At 43.4% G+C, this 18,481-nt stretch overlaps 3 protein-coding genes across 6 annotated transcripts in view; 1 reads left to right on the forward strand and 2 right to left on the reverse strand.

The window, feature by feature from the left end:
• The window catches only part of LOC120098497 (uncharacterized), a 70,546-nt gene extending 55,029 nt beyond the window's left edge, over nucleotides 1-15,517 (forward strand). For both annotated transcript variants that reach the window (XM_063278752.1, XM_063278753.1), the window contains exons 20-23: nucleotides 161-326; nucleotides 659-756; nucleotides 11,156-11,321; nucleotides 11,654-15,517. The gene's annotated coding sequence lies outside the window, so the exon portion shown is untranslated. The remainder of the gene's footprint in view (nucleotides 1-160; nucleotides 327-658; nucleotides 757-11,155; nucleotides 11,322-11,653) is intronic.
• On the reverse strand, nucleotides 2,021-6,888 carry Dlg5l13 (discs large MAGUK scaffold protein 5 like 13). Of its 2 annotated transcripts, XM_039098086.2 has the most exons (5): nucleotides 6,684-6,888; nucleotides 5,488-5,647; nucleotides 4,063-4,206; nucleotides 3,243-3,405; nucleotides 2,021-2,527 (listed from the first exon to the last, which is right to left on the reverse strand). In XM_039098086.2, the coding sequence occupies exons 1-5, from the start codon at nucleotides 6,802-6,804 to the stop codon at nucleotides 2,471-2,473; spliced, it is 645 nt and encodes a 214-aa protein (XP_038954014.1). In that variant the 5' UTR covers nucleotides 6,805-6,888; the 3' UTR covers nucleotides 2,021-2,470. The 2 variants fall into 2 exon arrangements, with proteins under 2 accessions (XP_038954014.1, XP_063134825.1); XM_063278755.1 differs by having other exon boundaries at nucleotides 2,021-3,405.
• On the reverse strand, nucleotides 13,016-17,888 carry LOC120098496 (disks large homolog 5-like). 2 transcript variants are annotated; one of them, XM_039098088.2, is made up of 5 exons: nucleotides 17,687-17,888; nucleotides 16,491-16,650; nucleotides 15,058-15,201; nucleotides 14,238-14,400; nucleotides 13,016-13,522 (listed from the first exon to the last, which is right to left on the reverse strand). In XM_039098088.2, the coding sequence occupies exons 1-5, from the start codon at nucleotides 17,805-17,807 to the stop codon at nucleotides 13,466-13,468; spliced, it is 645 nt and encodes a 214-aa protein (XP_038954016.2). In that variant the 5' UTR covers nucleotides 17,808-17,888; the 3' UTR covers nucleotides 13,016-13,465. The 2 variants fall into 2 exon arrangements, with proteins under 2 accessions (XP_038954016.2, XP_063134826.1); XM_063278756.1 differs by having other exon boundaries at nucleotides 13,016-14,400.
• Nucleotides 17,889-18,481: the final 593 nt, after the last annotated feature.

An 18,481-nucleotide genomic window follows, 5' to 3' on the forward strand; every position in this document is an offset into this window, starting at 1 on the left:
CGATGCAGAGTCTCCTGTTATTGGAGGAGAAACTTGATAGACAATGTGGTGCTTTATTTTCTTTCTCTTGGCTGGCAGCCAGGGCTTTGAGTGTGTTTGGCAAGTACTGTAGCACTGAATTAAATCCTAGGGCTGGAACCCTATTAATCGTTTACAACAGTTACAGGGCAGGCTGGATGAAGACACTCAGCCCACAGTGTGGACATCTCAAGTCAGTCACTGGACAATGGCTGACAGACTTGTCTGAAGACGGGAAATGTTTCTCTCTCTTGGAGGGGAAAGAAGGACCCTACAACTACACTGAACTCTAAGGACAGTCTATTTAGGTAAGGGATGACACCAACTATTTTGTCTCATGTCACACGTGTCAGTAGAAAATATCCAAGGTATTGGATGCCGCTGTTAGCATTAACAGAACAAAGCACATAGTGTTGGGAAGGATAATAAATTATGAGTATGATTAGAAAACCCCAAAACTCTTCCAGGTTCTAAAAGAGCCAAAAATACCACCAAATACAGCATTAATGGGATAGGTTGGTTAGATCTGGTCACTAGTTTCTATTGTGTTACCTATGACTCTTTTCCTGTCATGGTAGGCTTATAGTGACTAGAGGACCTAAGCTTGAGAGTAACCAATGCCTCTCCCTTGCTTCTCTAGCTGCTGAGCATTGAAAAGCCCTAATGAGGCAGCATCCATTTGCAGACATACTGGATTATTCTTCTGCACTTTATCTGTCTGAGTCACCTCCACTCTCAGTAAGTCAGTTTAATTCCATAAATTGGAAATGAGTCACACGAAAAAATACTTTCTCAATACAATCACAGATTTCCCATGGAAAAGGGGCAACATGAACTGTCCCACCTAAGTTCTGGGCTTACACAGACATGTGTTCACAGCTGCGGTCTGCATTCCAGTATGGATGCTCTTGAGGTCCTCCCTAAGCTGCATAGATTAAGATAATTATCTTGCTTTCTATCAAAAGAATTCATTATGCCAAGTTGGCCTGTAGAAGGAGGCTAGTCTCTTCTGTATTTTATCAAATGTGCATAATCTATGGAATCATCATTGATAGTAAGTGAGAGATCTGTTTGGAATTGAAACTGGGTGATGCTGGAGGATGATCCTGAATGCACAATGAGCAGTGGAGGCACCAGAGCCCGGTATGGATGCCTAGCAGCCTACCACATTGAGCAGGCACCGCTCAACCACCTGTACATACACATCTCCTGAGATCTGTCTCCTTAATTGGAGGTGATCATGTCCACCTACTACAGCACATGCCCTGGAAGGACAAAAGCTACCTACAGGAGCTGTGGTGATGACTCCCAGGTTAGAGCATCTGCTGCTCTCTCAGAAGAACCACGTGGTCCCTAACAATCATCTACAACGGAGAATGTTATTCCCTCTTTTGGGTCATGGGGAAAATGCACCCAGGAGGGACCCAGACATAGAGTTGGAAAGAAAGATCCATTGACTTAAATGATAAAAATAAATATAATCAGCAACCATAAAAAACACAGCATATGAATGATCAAGTAAAACAGCACCTATAAAAACCTATTTCCCAAAATGACTTTGAAGGTCATTATCTCTGTGGTTTAATGCTGATGCTGTATTGTAAGAAAAACTGAGGCACATGGTTCTCGGTAAGGATTACTTCTGTATTCCTTTGTGAACGTTGTCATGTTTTTTCTGCAGCTGTACAGCAATGAGTGTATTTTACTCAATGTCTGGTGCACACAATCAATAAGGAATGTGTGTTGTGGACTGATATAGACTAGGAGGAGCAGAACACATGACAGCATGGATAGAGTATGGCAGTGATTGCATCATAAAGTGTGTGTCCATAAAAAAAAAAGTCACAGTATCCCCACAAAAGACCCTATCACCCTGTGTAGCCCTTGGTGGCTTTGAATTCACTATTTAGCCCATGTTCCCTCGAACATTCAAAGATCCAATTCTAGATGTCAGTTCTAAGGCTACAGGAGGGGAAAGGACTATTGAATAACGAAGGTGGTCTTAAGAGTCAAGAGTTCCAAATCAATTTTTATTCATAAGGAATACAATTAACAAAAAACAGTCTTAATGAACAACTAAAGTGTTATCAAAAATGAAAAAAAGTAACAGGAATATATAACTATGAAACAACAAAAATCAAACTTCAATGAAAATCATAACCAAAAATGTTTCTTAACGTTTTATGATGGACATTTAGAAGAACAATTGTACTGCTGTTTCTGTTGTAGGACACGAGATGTCAAGGAAGTCCCCTCAGTTGTCTCTCAAACGGTGTTGTGGATATGAGAAAGGGATGAAGACCTCAGTCAGACAGGCTGGCATACTGATAGATAAATTTAGGGTCTCTAACCATTGAAAAAATTAACTGAGATGAGGAACATTCACCCAAAAAAGGCTTTGGCACTTGACGATGGTCGTCAGCAGGGAACTCCTGAGAAAGAAACTCATTCTTCAGGTGGCCGTCTTCCTGGGATGTGTCCTATTCCATCTCTCCTGCATCTCTGAGACCTGGGAGAAGAAGGCAGCTATTAAGACGCTGATTTGGTGGGGACACGCTTGCCAGCTGTCAAGTTGCTGCCTTCTCTCCCTTCAGCTGCATTAGGCAGAAAACATTGATCTTTTAACTGAAATCATTGCTAATATCTCTGCAGCCTGGGGAAAATCACCAGCAACCCTCACAGTAATGTGGGATAACAAGCTGCTAGTCAGACTTCTACCAGTGCAAACCAAGAACGGGGAAACAGGAAGAGAACTAATTGGGTTGCAGGAAGAAAGGAGAAGGGCACAGGATAGCCAGATCAAAGCCAATGACAAGGACTCATTTGCCATTTGCACTTGGTTCTTATCCCTGCAAGGTGCTTCCAACCATCACATGACCCCTGTATGACCTTTGTAACACGACCAAGAACTTGTTCAAAACTCTTCATAGCATCCAATCTATCACAGGGAGATGCAGTAATGTGATATGCTATTCCTCTGTCACCATTTCTGGACTGCAGTTTCAAAAAGAGCAGAAAAGTATACTTGCCAGTAATTCAGTTTCTGAAAAGTGGTTAACTTCCCAGAATACTGTGCATAGACAGAGCAATGAATAACTGTATCACAGGAGGTGGTTGACTGATTGGGTGTGAGAGATTAGAAAGATGATAGGGGAAAGCAAAGATGTATCAAATAGGCAAATGGTATCAGACATTGTTAATCTGACGCAGCTGCTTGTTCCTACCAAATTTTGCTGGGTCTGGAGGATGCTGGTCTTCTCCTGTTCGTCTTCATCATTCGGGTTCAACTCAAACAAGTACCGCTGTACCTCCTTGCTCTCCTGCTTCAATGTGACCAACTTCTTCTTCATGCATGCCTGGTCCATCAGGAGCCGGCTCTGCAGGTTGCTGGAAACACACTCTGCATAGTAAGATCCTGAAGCCTCTTTCTCCCATTCCAACTGCCAAATCCCACAGACTCCACCAGGACCCAGATACCCACAAAGACTTCACAGAATACATCTCCAAACACATACATGGCTGCTGCTGCTGCTGCTGCTGCTGCTGCACAAACAGCAAACGGCCAATCCAGGGAAGAATGCATTGTTTCTGTGACCCAAGCACCAATAAGAGTCCATGTCTCTCCAAAAGAACAAGGGATCTACAAGTATCCATGAAAGCCCAATGCGTGGGGGCAACATCTATTAGTAGCAGGCAAAGAACCACAAAGGAGGACAGTAGAACCAAGGGAAGGTCATGCTAACCATGTGGTCCACACATTGAGCTTTGTTAAACCTGGTACGACCCCAGAGGCCCAGGTCCGCCTAATAACACTCTGATGCCTGAATCAGTGTAGTTCTATCCAGAGTTTTCTAAAGATGCATAGACACTGTGCTCATAAGTAACAGTCTCTTATGAAACTGAAACTGAGTCCAAAAGACCCACGGCACAGTGATATTTAAACAGCAGAAGTAATGGAACCAGAGCTGCAGAATCTCCAATCCAGAACAAAGAAAGGCAGAAATGGCCATTCCCCAAGTGATGGCCCTTCTGACCAGTACTTACCGATAGAAGTTAATCTCCTTCTTGAGCTCCTGAAATTTCTGACAATGTTCAGTGTTCTTTATCTCTAAGTTGTGCAGTAATGACATGACCTCTTTCTCCTTTATCTTCAATTTTTCATAAAATGGATTTGGCCTGAAGTAGGGGCTGGCCCCAGGAAGAGAGAACCCAATGAACATCGGCGTTTAGGATTATAGGAACTCGGCTGAGTCCTGTACTAACCCAGCTCTGGAAGGACACTTTCTGAATTCTACATAATGGGATCTTCTTCAGGTTCAGAAACTTGTAATTGTGCGCCCAGGACAACAGAAAGTAAACACCCAGAGAAAGGGATCCCTGTCTCACTTTTTTCAATCAGGAGGGCTGGATCTGCATTGATACCTGTTATGCCATCAGGAGCCTAGGCCACAGCTCTTATGCCCACACACACACACACACACACACACACACACACAAATACACATACACAAACACACCAGAAACCTGTGATTTCATTTTTCCTGTTTTGACAACTGGAATGCTACAAGCTGAATAACTAATATTCTAGAGGCAGACAGTACACATAATTCTGGAGATGAGACCAGATATTGCCACAAACTTATAATCTGCCCAAGGCATACAAATGTACAGACAAATGTAACCACACAGGCAAAGATCTGTACTGTTGAAAGTGTGGCTTCCAAAATATAGCACTCACATCTCCATGAAACTGTTATACAGGTAAATCCTGAGGCCAAAAAACAGACCCCTAAATTCCAGGTGTGGAGGGATATACAAACATATAAAAGTTGTGCATATGCGTGTAGACATGTGCACACACAGACACACAAGCTGGGACACACCCACAAGAAAAGAAAACAGACTCAGAGAATGAGAAAGAGAGATAAATATGGAAACAGAGAGCACAGTGAGAATCAGTAGAAATGTATGCACCATTACTGTCTCCGAGTATAAGGCACACAGACAAGAAGGAACAGGCCTGAGTCTCGGGCCTTCTAGTTAAGCAATGATATAAACAATGTGGGACCTGTCACCTCAGGCTGCTCCCAGGAGATGCCAGCATTCAGTCACCTTCCTAGAAAGTACAAAGACTCTCCACAAACTCACAGCACCTAGAACCTGCCAAAGCTACCACCTGTCGAGGGCTTTCCAAGTATACACTGGGAACTCATGTTCCAGGGACTTGATCCCTGAATTCTTCACTCAGATCACAAGTTCCGATTTTCAACTGGAGGAACCAGAGAGTACATTTCCAAACTCACTCCTCACTAAGGGTCAGGTTCTGAATCTCCTCTATATGGGAGACGAGGTTTAGGACAAGGTCTTTCGGGAGGCACAGCATTCTAGAGCCCACCACCTTAATAGGATAAGATGAGAGTGATACTGCACAGCGGTGAATGACACAAGAGCTTTTGGAGCAATGCATACCTCTTGTTCATGGATACATCTGTCACATAAAGGAGGCGATCATTCAGCTCATTTCTCTCCTTGGTAGTTAGCTCGAGCTCTCTAATCAGCCTCTCCTCTTCCTCGTTGCCCTGCACCTTGTTTAGGACAGTTTCAGGGGATGACGTCTGTCTGCAGGCCTCTGTAGGTAGAAGAACATAAGTGAACCTGCATGGGGAGAATGCATAGAGCATACAGAGACCACCCTGAGGCCCAAACAGGAGAACATGCCTGGAAGCCAGTGTCGCTGCAAGGAGTTTGGTCTATGCATAAGAGGCCTCCTAAGTAGATCTCAGTTCCCCCACTAAATATAGAGACTAAGAGATGTAAGCAGCCACGTGTTTCCTATGCCTGCCGACACAGGCTTACAAGTACCAGAGAGAATGGCTTCTCCAGGATTATTACCAGCTACGCAGGCTACAACCTGGTTTCAAGACCCACACCCTGTGGTTTCAGAAGTCAGATCATCAATTCAGCATCCACAAAGACTTGAGTGATCAGGGATACTCAGATATCCTTCACTGCTATTCTAGTCCAATAACTTTGGATTACAAAGTCATGCAGGGGGAGGACATGGTTGGCAGACTTATCAATTCCCCCTACCGAAATGACAAATGCCCCAGAAGTGCCAATAGGTTACAGGCTCTTTCTTGGTCTACCCACTCCAAATAGTTTGGCTACTGTAGAAAAATATCTGCCACACAGAACCTCTAATATATGAGGGGAAGGCTGGCCCTGCCAGCCAGAGGTAGTCAGAGGAGTTCTAAAAAGATAAGGTCATGGCCAGGAGCACCATTCTCTCCCTGTTGCGACTGTCAGAGAGCCACTCAATTTAAAGAAGCAATGAAAGTGAAGTACATTGATGCCCTGTTTAATTCAGAAAAGTTATACCCTCCATGACTCCTGATGGTGTTATTATACCAATTTAACATACCGAATGCACTGTAAAAGTAAAGGCTAGAAGTTCACAGAATGATAGCATAGGCATTATCATATCCTCCATTTGGGTATGGAGAAACTAATGATGTGAAAACCTCGACTTTCAGGAATTGTGATAATCATGGAATTCAATATCTTTGGAGATGTTCCAGTGGTTGTGGCCCACTGCTATAAAGGCCATCTATAGCTCCCACACACACCCCTGACAGGAAGCTCAACATACACTGCCCAGAACTTACTCCACATTCCACATGACCACGTCCTGTGTCCATCATTACTTTTAGGTTTCGTTTGCTTCACTCTAGACTCTTCTCCATCAAAATCAACTCTCCCAAAGCGCCCGCGAAGACGGGCAAACATGCCTGTGGATATATCCTTTGGACACTAAGAGAGAAAAATTAGGGAACTGGTTGTCACTACAACACTGGTGACATCACAGGGATTCCAAGAAGTCTCTAGGAGACAATAGAATGTCCAAGAAGGGACGGCTGATGTCACGGGGAACAGACTTTGCCTCCCTGCTTATGTTCTCCCTGTACTGAGCAAAAGCTGATGTGCCCTTTTCGGGAGACTTCCCTGTGGCATAGCCACTGAGCACCACATGCTTCCAAAGCCAAATTTGGCTCTAGGCTTGAGTGGAAAAACCTAAGTCATTGCTCTGTATCTAAATGAGTGCTTCCTCCTGAATCCCTGCACAGAAATGTTTCATCCTACCTCAAATTCTCCTCACTCAGCAATATTACCCATTAAAAATTACTGAGAAATCACACCAGTTTACATAAGTAGCCAAAGAGGTCTCCTCATGTGCAGGTGCATGAAATCACACCCAGAAATAGCCTGCAGGGTAGGTTGCAATGTGGGTGTGTGTTATGGGTACAACCTGAAGCTTTGTGCTTAACATTTGACAGTTGCCACCAGATTCCTTAGGAGAGAGAATTGCAATCATTATGGTCCTGGCAACAATGTGGAGATCTGTTGGCAGAGGAAACGGAAATATTGGATCCACCAGTGAATGCACCCTCAGGCTGAGTGTGGGGCTCTCCTCTTTGCACTTAAGTTACCAAAGCAGGATTGCTTACAGGCCTCTCTAAGCTCTAACACGCAATTCTATCTGAAAAACAAAATAGTCAGCAGATGTGAGGGGTGCAGCCAAAGGGGTAGGACAAGCCTAGAGACATGACTCAGTGGACAGAGTAAGAAACAAGCATCTTCCCTTCTGGTTCATGGATCACCCCACAAAACACAAATCATCTATTGTCATAAAAAAAGAACAAGTTATTTTATTGAATGCACACACTAATGCTGATTGATCAGAGGCATAGCTCAGATTTTGGGGGCAGATCCATGACTTGAACTATCTTCCTGACAACTCATAAAGCAAAATAAATAAATAAATACATAAGAATGAAAGAAAGAAAGAAAGAAAGAAAGAAAGAAAGAAAGAAAGAAAGAAAGAAAGGAAGGAAGAAAGGAAAGAAAGAAAGAAAGGGAGAAAGAAAGAAAGAAAGACAGACAGACAGACAGACAGACAGACAGAAAGAGGAACATAGAAAGAAAGGAAGGAAGGGAGAAATGAAGGAAGGAAGGAAGGAAGGAAGGAAGGACGGAAGGGCAGAAGGAAGGACGGAAGGATGGAAGGAAGAAAAGAAAAAAAAACAAAAAGCACAAGCTTCTCATATGAAGTTACAGGAATAGTGGTCCAGTGGTCAGTTCTCCTTAGGACATTTTAGATATGACAATGCATAGTGACCCTTAATTTGATGGGTCCTATATAAAGCTTTGTGCAATATTGTCATTTTAACAAACCTCATCCAGAACATATATAACGACACAGGATATGATTGCCATGTCCTTGCTGTGTATCGAGTTAATTTTCTGTGTCCTTGATTGTCAGGCATATTACAGCAACGACCTGAAATGGCTGGTAGACTTGGGAGAAAGTGGATAAAGTTATAGCTGTGGGTTACACACCTCAATTGTGAATGGCTAAGAATGTCCTCACAGTCCTTGGAGGCCCCTCCTGTAAGACTATCCTTTGGAAAGTGGAAGCAGGTTTATCTGAGCTCAGAGTGAACCTGGCGAGCATGGAAGAGGACAACATGGGATAATTGAGACCCTGTCTAAAACCATCACTGAAACCCACCCTTCATTCAAAGCATCATCTACCAATTCTGGAATTTTGACGATTCTCTGCCGACCAGTCTTTCATTCTGGAGTGGTAGAAAAGAACTGGAAATGATCTTTCTATTCTAAGGACCTCGATCTGTCTTTCTTAGGTCCACGTAAGAACAAATGAAATGGTTGTCACCATCTGAACAACTTACTATCACCTACTCAGCATTTCTAGCCTAATACTGTGCCTATGGCGATCTCAAGCTTCCCTGAGTGCTGCTGCCCCAGCAAGAAGAATGAGGTACTGAGGTCAAACCCCAGTGAACCTTTCAAGGGGTTAGAAGGAAGCCATCAGAGATACTCCACTTCTTTGTCCTTAGATTAAATCAAGATGATACAATGTGAATCTAGTGGGCTATTTAACCAGACATCTTTCTGGCAACACAACCTATCTGAGTTCATTGCTTGGTAGGATTCATGCCCCACCATCCTAGATGTTTCTTGATACATGGCTGCCAAGGGCCAGGTTTCCTGAGTTTTGTTCTTTATAGAATGGGGTGTAGTCAATCACTGTTGCCCTGTGTAAGAAATGACAAATATCTATAACAACTGACCACACTGTTCTTGTGTGTACAAGTACAGTAGTGGAAACCCAGCATAACTGAGGAGCGGGAAAGCAGCACTGTGTCCTGGTCTTTCTGTGCAATATCTGGCTCACAGGCGGCTGGGGCAAACCTTGAGTTCCTCTGTAGAAACAGAGTGAGGTTGAATGGGCGCTGAGCTGGCTGAGCAACACAGCTGAGGCTTCTCAATTCCAGCAACAAACACATTATTGGTTTCCCATCTCAACACCTCATTTCATGGTCTTGTCCCCACACCTAGCTTAACCACAGCAATTTTCATACATGCCAGCCTGCTATTTCATGTTGTTGCTGTAATACGCCTCCACATCATAGATTCTTAAAAACAAAAAAACAATAAACCTGACACTGAACAGGGTGATTCTTGTCAGCGTCCTGTGCATTTGGGGCCCAGGTAGGTTCGCAAATAACCAGGACACAGGAGATGCAGAGCAAAGGCAGATGCAACTGCATGCAGTTGCAAGTTTATTAATCCTTATGTAGACATGAATATGAATTACCTCACTTTTCCTTTTGGCAAGATATAATAAGATCGTTATTCCCATGATGCCAGGAACAACCGAAGCAAGACTAAGCAAAGCAATAAGACTAAGCAAAGGCTTCTTCTTACAATATCTGTATAGCAAATACCTCCCTTCCTAGAATCACAATATACTTGTCATAACCCAGAGAGCATGAGAGCCGTTTCCACAAAAATGGGACATAGTACAACAGAGTGTAAGGTAAAGTGAGAAAAAATATTTTCTTCTCAAGGGCAGCATTCCAGCCCCTGCTTGCAACTGTCACCAGTCTTTACTTGATCCTGTCTGGGAACTGTATCTCAATGACTCCACAATTTCTTTCTTTGTTCTTTTGTTTTAAAAGTAACACTTTCTATAACATAGCTAAATGTCCTCGAAGGGGTTTAATCATGCTAAAAGAAAGCAACATAATATATAATGTCCGCAACCTTTAATGACTGTTATCTATTTTCTTAGGGGTATGATTCAGATACCTTCCCAGATCTGGATTTACCTTTCGTCATTGTTATCTGTCTAGAAAATCAACAATATCGAATTGATATTTCAGTTTTCTGGCATAATGTTCTCGGGAATAAGAAGTAATGATTTTGGAATTTGCTCGGCGTCTATTGTTATGTCCTCATTGCATTGCTGACCTTTAATTTATGTATTGGCTCTCTCGTGCATTGTTAGTTTGAGGAAGGGGTTGTTACTCCTGTGGATCTTCTCAAAGAAAAAAAAAAGAAAGATCTTGGTTTCCCTGACTCTTTGTATTTTTCTCTTTGTTTCTAAAGGCTTGATTTGAACCCTGAGTTTATTTCCTTCCATCAACTCCTACCAGACTCTCTATGGGATGAGGCTTTGCCTCACCTTGGTACAGCAGCATGTAATAAATGAAGCTTCTGCTGATCCCTGCTGTGGTGTTGCACATCACAATCTCACTGAAAACCATGCATAGCCTCGTTTGAGGATCTCTTAAGGCAGCCCACTATTTCAGTGTTCCCTGCAAGGTGCCAAGGGATAGTTCTGCATGCACCTCGACAGGTTTCTCTATGGTCTTCTGGGTCATTTGATAAAAGTTTATAGTGAGTTCGAGGACGAACAGACACACACACACACACACACACACACACACACACACGCAAACACACACACACACACACACACACACATACACACACAGAGACTTTACTGAAATGTTGCACATCCTTTGCACACCAAGAATAAAGTGAGCATTACTGAAAATACACCAATAATGGAATGTGGGGAAGCTGGGGCTTAGAGTTACTTAAAAGACCCGATGCAGAGTCTCCTGTTATTGGAGGAGAAACTTGATAGACAATGTGGTGCTTTATTTTCTTTCTCTTGGCTGGCAGCCAGGGCTTTCAGTGTGTTTGGCAAGTACTGTAGCACTGAATTAAATCCTAGGGCTGGAACCCTATTAATCGTTTACAACAGTTACAGGGCAGGCTGGATGAAGACACTCAGCCCACAATGTGGACATCTCAAGTCAGTCACTGGACAATGGCTGACAGACTTGTCTGAAGACGGGAAATGTTTCTCTCTCTTGGAGGGGAAAGAAGGACCCTACAACTACACTGAACTCTAAGGACAGTCTATTTAGGTAAGGGATGACACCAACTATTTTGTCTCATGTCACACGTGTCAGTAGAAAATATCCAAGGTATTGGATGCCGCTGTTAGCATTAACAGAACAAAGCACATAGTGTTGGGAAGGATAATAAATTATGAGTATGATTAGAAAACCCCAAAACTCTTCCAGGTTCTAAAAGAGCCAAAAATACCACCAAATACAGCATTAATGGGATAGGTTGGTTAGATCTGGTCACTAGTTTCTATTGTGTTACCTATGACTCTTTTCCTGTCATGGTAGGCTTATAGTGACTAGAGGACCTAAGCTTGAGAGTAACCAATGCCTCTCCCTTGCTTCTCTAGCTGCTGAGCATTGAAAAGCCCTAATGAGGCAGCATCCATTTGCAGACATACTGGATTATTCTTCTGTACTTTATCTGTCTGAGTCACCTCCACTCTCAGTAAGTCAGTTTAATTCCATAAATTGGAAATGAGTCACACGAAAAAATACTTTCTCAATACAATCACAGATTTCCCATGGAAAAGGGGCAACATGAACTGTCCCACCTAAGTTCTGGGCTTACACAGACATGTGTTCACAGCTGCGGTCTGCATTCCAGTATGGATGCTCTTGAGGTCCTCCCTAAGCTGCATAGATTAAGATAATTATCTTGCTTTCTATCAAAAGAATTCATTATGCCAAGTTGGCCTGTAGAAGGAGGCTAGTCTCTTCTGTATTTTATCAAATGTGCATAATCTATGGAATCATCATTGATAGTAAGTGAGAGATCTGTTTGGAATTGAAACTGGGTGATGCTGGAGGATGATCCTGAATGCACAATGAGCAGTGGAGGCACCAGAGCCCGGTATGGATGCCTAGCAGCCTACCACATTGAGCAGGCACCGCTCAACCACCTGTACATACACATCTCCTGAGATCTGTCTCCTTAATTGGAGGTGATCATGTCCACCTACTACAGCACATGCCCTGGAAGGACAAAAGCTACCTACAGGAGCTGTGGTGATGACTCCCAGGTTAGAGCATCTGCTGCTCTCTCAGAAGAACCACGTGGTCCCTAACAATCATCTACAACGGAGAATGTTATTCCCTCTTTTGGGTCATGGGGAAAATGCACCCAGGAGGGACCCAGACATAGAGTTGGAAAGAAAGATCCATTGACTTAAATGATAAAAATAAATATAATCAGCAACCATAAAAAACACAGCATATGAATGATCAAGTAAAACAGCACCTATAAAAACCTATTTCCCAAAATGACTTTGAAGGTCATTATCTCTGTGGTTTAATGCTGATGCTGTATTGTAAGAAAAACTGAGGCACATGGTTCTCGGTAAGGATTACTTCTGTATTCCTTTGTGAACGTTGTCATGTTTTTTCTGCAGCTGTACAGCAATGAGTGTATTTTACTCAATGTCTGGTGCACACAATCAATAAGGAATGTGTGTTGTGGACTGATATAGACTAGGAGGAGCAGAACACATGACAGCATGGATAGAGTATGGCAGTGATTGCATCATAAAGTGTGTGTCCATAAAAAAAAAAGTCACAGTATCCCCACAAAAGACCCTATCACCCTGTGTAGCCCTTGGTGGCTTTGAATTCACTATTTAGCCCATGTTCCCTCGAACATTCAAAGATCCAATTCTAGATGTCAGTTCTAAGGCTACAGGAGGGGAAAGGACTATTGAATAACGAAGGTGGTCTTAAGAGTCAAGAGTTCCAAATCAATTTTTATTCATAAGGAATACAATTAACAAAAAACAGTCTTAATGAACAACTAAAGTGTTATCAAAAATGAAAAAAAGTAACAGGAATATATAACTATGAAACAACAAAAATCAAACTTCAATGAAAATCATAACCAAAAATGTTTCTTAACGTTTTATGATGGACATTTAGAAGAACAATTGTACTGCTGTTTCTGTTGTAGGACACGAGATGTCAAGGAAGTCCCCTCAGTTGTCTCTCAAACGGTGTTGTGGATATGAGAAAGGGATGAAGACCTCAGTCAGACAGGCTGGCATACTGATAGATAAATTTAGGGTCTCTAACCATTGAAAAAATTAACTGAGATGAGGAACATTCACCCAAAAAAGGCTTTGGCACTTGACGATGGTCGTCAGCAGGGAACTCCTGAGAAAGAAACTCATTCTTCAGGTGGCCGTCTTCCTGGGATGTGTCCTATTCCATCTCTCCTGCATCTCTGAGACCTGGGAGAAGAAGGCAGCTATTAAGACGCTGATTTGGTGGGGACACGCTTGCCAGCTGTCAAGTTGCTGCCTTCTCTCCCTTCAGCTGCATTAGGCAGAAAACATTGATCTTTTAACTGAAATCATTGCTAATATCTCTGCAGCCTGGGGAAAATCACCAGCAACCCTCACAGTAATGTGGGATAACAAGCTGCTAGTCAGACTTCTACCAGTGCAAACCAAGAACGGGGAAACAGGAAGAGAACTAATTGGGTTGCAGGAAGAAAGGAGAAGGGCACAGGATAGCCAGATCAAAGCCAATGACAAGGACTCATTTGCCATTTGCACTTGGTTCTTATCCCTGCAAGGTGCTTCCAACCATCACATGACCCCTGTATGACCTTTGTAACACGACCAAGAACTTGTTCAAAACTCTTCATAGCATCCAATCTATCACAGGGAGATGCAGTAATGTGATATGCTATTCCTCTGTCACCATTTCTGGACTGCAGTTTCAAAAAGAGCAGAAAAGTATACTTGCCAGTAATTCAGTTTCTGAAAAGTGGTTAACTTCCCAGAATACTGTGCATAGACAGAGCAATGAATAACTGTATCACAGGAGGTGGTTGACTGATTGGGTGTGAGAGATTAGAAAGATGATAGGGGAAAGCAAAGATGTATCAAATAGGCAAATGGTATCAGACATTGTTAATCTGACGCAGCTGCTTGTTCCTACCAAATTTTGCTGGGTCTGGAGGATGCTGGTCTTCTCCTGTTCGTCTTCATCATTCGGGTTCAACTCAAACAAGTACCGCTGTACCTCCTTGCTCTCCTGCTTCAATGTGACCAACTTCTTCTTCATGCATGCCTGGTCCATCAGGAGCCGGCTCTGCAGGTTGCTGGAAACACACTCTGCATAGTAAGATCCTGAAGCCTCTTTCTCCCATTCCAACTGCCAAATCCCACAGACTCCACCAGGACCCAGATACCCACAAAGACTTCACAGAATACATCTCCAAACACATACATGGCTGCTGCTGCTGCTGCTGCTGCTGCTGCACAAACAGCAAACGGCCAATCCAGGGAAGAATGCATTGTTTCTGTGACCCAAGCACCAATAAGAGTCCATGTCTCTCCAAAAGAACAAGGGATCTACAAGTATCCATGAAAGCCCAATGCGTGGGGGCAACATCTATTAGTAGCAGGCAAAGAACCACAAAGGAGGACAGTAGAACCAAGGGAAGGTCATGCTAACCATGTGGTCCACACATTGAGCTTTGTTAAACCTGGTACGACTCCAGAGGCCCAGGTCCGCCTAATAACACTCTGATGCCTGAATCAGTGTAGTTCTATCCAGAGTTTTCTAAAGATGCATAGACACTGTGCTCATAAGTAACAGTCTCTTATGAAACTGAAACTGAGTCCAAAAGACCCACGGCACAGTGATATTTAAACAGCAGAAGTAATGGAACCAGAGCTGCAGAATCTCCAATCCAGAACAAAGAAAGGCAGAAATGGCCATTCCCCAAGTGATGGCCCTTCTGACCAGTACTTACCGATAGAAGTTAATCTCCTTCTTGAGCTCCTGAAATTTCTGACAATGTTCAGTGTTCTTTATCTCTAAGTTGTGCAGTAATGACATGACCTCTTTCTCCTTTATCTTCAATTTTTCATAAAATGGATTTGGCCTGAAGTAGGGGCTGGCCCCAGGAAGAGAGAACCCAATGAACATCGGCGTTTAGGATTATAGGAACTCGGCTGAGTCCTGTACTAACCCAGCTCTGGAAGGACACTTTCTGAATTCTACATAATGGGATCTTCTTCAGGTTCAGAAACTTGTAATTGTGCGCCCAGGACAACAGAAAGTAAACACCCAGAGAAAGGGATCCCTGTCTCACTTTTTTCAATCAGGAGGGCTGGATCTGCATTGATACCTGTTATGCCATCAGGAGCCTAGGCCACAGCTCTTATGCCCACACACACACACACACACACACACACACACACACACACACAAATACACATACACAAACACACCAGAAACCTGTGATTTCATTTTTCCTGTTTTGACAACTGGGATGCTACAAGCTGAATAACTAATATTCTAGAGGCAGACAGTACACATAATTCTGGAGATGAGACCAGATATTGCCACAAACTTATAATCTGCCCAAGGCATACAAATGTACAGACAAATGTAACCACACAGGCAAAGATCTGTACTGTTGAAAGTGTGGCTTCCAAAATATAGCACTCACATCTCCATGAAACTGTTATACAGGTAAATCCTGAGGCCAAAAAACAGACCCCTAAATTCCAGGTGTGGAGGGATATACAAACATATAAAAGTTGTGCATATGCGTGTAGACATGTGCACACACAGACACACAAGCTGGGACACACCCACAAGAAAAGAAAACAGACTCAGAGAATGAGAAAGAGAGATAAATATGGAAACAGAGAGCACAGTGAGAATCAGTAGAAATGTATGCACCATTACTGTCTCCGAGTATAAGGCACACAGACAAGAAGGAACAGGCCTGAGTCTCGGGCCTTCTAGTTAAGCAATGATATAAACAATGTGGGACCTGTCACCTCAGGCTGCTCCCAGGAGATGCCAGCATTCAGTCACCTTCCTAGAAAGTACAAAGACTCTCCACAAACTCACAGCACCTAGAACCTGCCAAAGCTACCACCTGTCGAGGGCTTTCCAAGTATACACTGGGAACTCATGTTCCAGGGACTTGATCCCTGAATTCTTCACTCAGATCACAAGTTCCGATTTTCAACTGGAGGAACCAGAGAGTACATTTCCAAACTCACTCCTCACTAAGGGTCAGGTTCTGAATCTCCTCTATATGGGAGACGAGGTTTAGGACAAGGTCTTTCGGGAGGCACAGCATTCTAGAGCCCACCACCTTAATAGGATAAGATGAGAGTGATACTGCACAGCGGTGAATGACACAAGAGCTTTTGGAGCAATGCATACCTCTTGTTCATGGATACATCTGTCACATAAAGGAGGCGATCATTCAGCTCATTTCTCTCCTTGGTAGTTAGCTCGAGCTCTCTAATCAGCCTCTCCTCTTCCTCGTTGCCCTGCACCTTGTTTAGGACAGTTTCAGGGGATGACGTCTGTCTGCAGGCCTCTGTAGGTAGAAGAACATAAGTGAACCTGCATGGGGAGAATGCATAGAGCATACAGAGACCACCCTGAGGCCCAAACAGGAGAACATGCCTGGAAGCCAGTGTCGCTGCAAGGAGTTTGGTCTATGCATAAGAGGCCTCCTAAGTAGATCTCAGTTCCCCCACTAAATATAGAGACTAAGAGATGTAAGCAGCCACGTGTTTCCTATGCCTGCCGACACAGGCTTACAAGTACCAGAGAGAATGGCTTCTCCAGGATTATTACCAGCTACGCAGGCTACAACCTGGTTTCAAGACCCACACCCTGTGGTTTCAGAAGTCAGATCATCAATTCAGCATCCACAAAGACTTGAGTGATCAGGGATACTCAGATATCCTTCACTGCTATTCTAGTCCAATAACTTTGGATTACAAAGTCATGCAGGGGGAGGACATGGTTGGCAGACTTATCAATTCCCCCTACCGAAATGACAAATGCCCCAGAAGTGCCAATAGGTTACAGGCTCTTTCTTGGTCTACCCACTCCAAATAGTTTGGCTACTGTAGAAAAATATCTGCCACACAGAACCTCTAATATATGAGGGGAAGGCTGGCCCTGCCAGCCAGAGGTAGTCAGAGGAGTTCTAAAAAGATAAGGTCATGGCCAGGAGCACCATTCTCTCCCTGTTGCGACTGTCAGAGAGCCACTCAATTTAAAGAAGCAATGAAAGTGAAGTACATTGATGCCCTGTTTAATTCAGAAAAGTTATACCCTCCATGACTCCTGATGGTGTTATTATACCAATTTAACATACCGAATGCACTGTAAAAGTAAAGGCTAGAAGTTCACAGAATGATAGCATAGGCATTATCATATCCTCCATTTGGGTATGGAGAAACTAATGATGTGAAAACCTCGACTTTCAGGAATTGTGATAATCATGGAATTCAATATCTTTGGAGATGTTCCAGTGGTTGTGGCCCACTGCTATAAAGGCCATCTATAGCTCCCACACACACCCCTGACAGGAAGCTCAACATACACTGCCCAGAACTTACTCCACATTCCACATGACCACGTCCTGTGTCCATCATTACTTTTAGGTTTCGTTTGCTTCACTCTAGACTCTTCTCCATCAAAATCAACTCTCCCAAAGCGCCCGCGAAGACGGGCAAACATGCCTGTGGATATATCCTTTGGACACTAAGAGAGAAAAATTAGGGAACTGGTTGTCACTACAACACTGGTGACATCACAGGGATTCCAAGAAGTCTCTAGGAGACAATAGAATGTCCAAGAAGGGACGGCTGATGTCACGGGGAACAGACTTTGCCTCCCTGCTTATGTTCTCCCTGTACTGAGCAAAAGCTGATGTGCCCTTTTCGGGAGACTTCCCTGTGGCATAGCCACTGAGCACCACATGCTTCCAAAGCCAAATTTGGCTCTAGGCTTGAGTGGAAAAACCTAAGTCATTGCTCTGTATCTAAATGAGTGCTTCCTCCTGAATCCCTGCACAGAAATGTTTCATCCTACCTCAAATTCTCCTCACTCAGCAATATTACCCATTAAAAATTACTGAGAAATCACACCAGTTTACATAAGTAGCCAAAGAGGTCTCCTGTCTCATCATGTGCAGGTGCATGAAATCACACCCAGAAATAGCCTGCAGGGTAGGTTGCAATGTGGGTGTGTGTTATGGGTACAACCTGAAGCTTTGTGCTTAACATTTGACAGTTGCCACCAGATTCCTTAGGAGAGAGAATTGCAATCATTATGGTCCTGGCAACAATGTGGAGATCTGTTGGCAGAGGAAATGGAAATATTGGATCCACCAGTGAATGCACCCTCAGGCT

Source organism: Rattus norvegicus, chromosome 19 (genome assembly GCF_036323735.1).
Source record: "Rattus norvegicus strain BN/NHsdMcwi chromosome 19, GRCr8, whole genome shotgun sequence".
Lineage (NCBI taxonomy): Eukaryota > Metazoa > Chordata > Mammalia > Rodentia > Muridae > Rattus > Rattus norvegicus.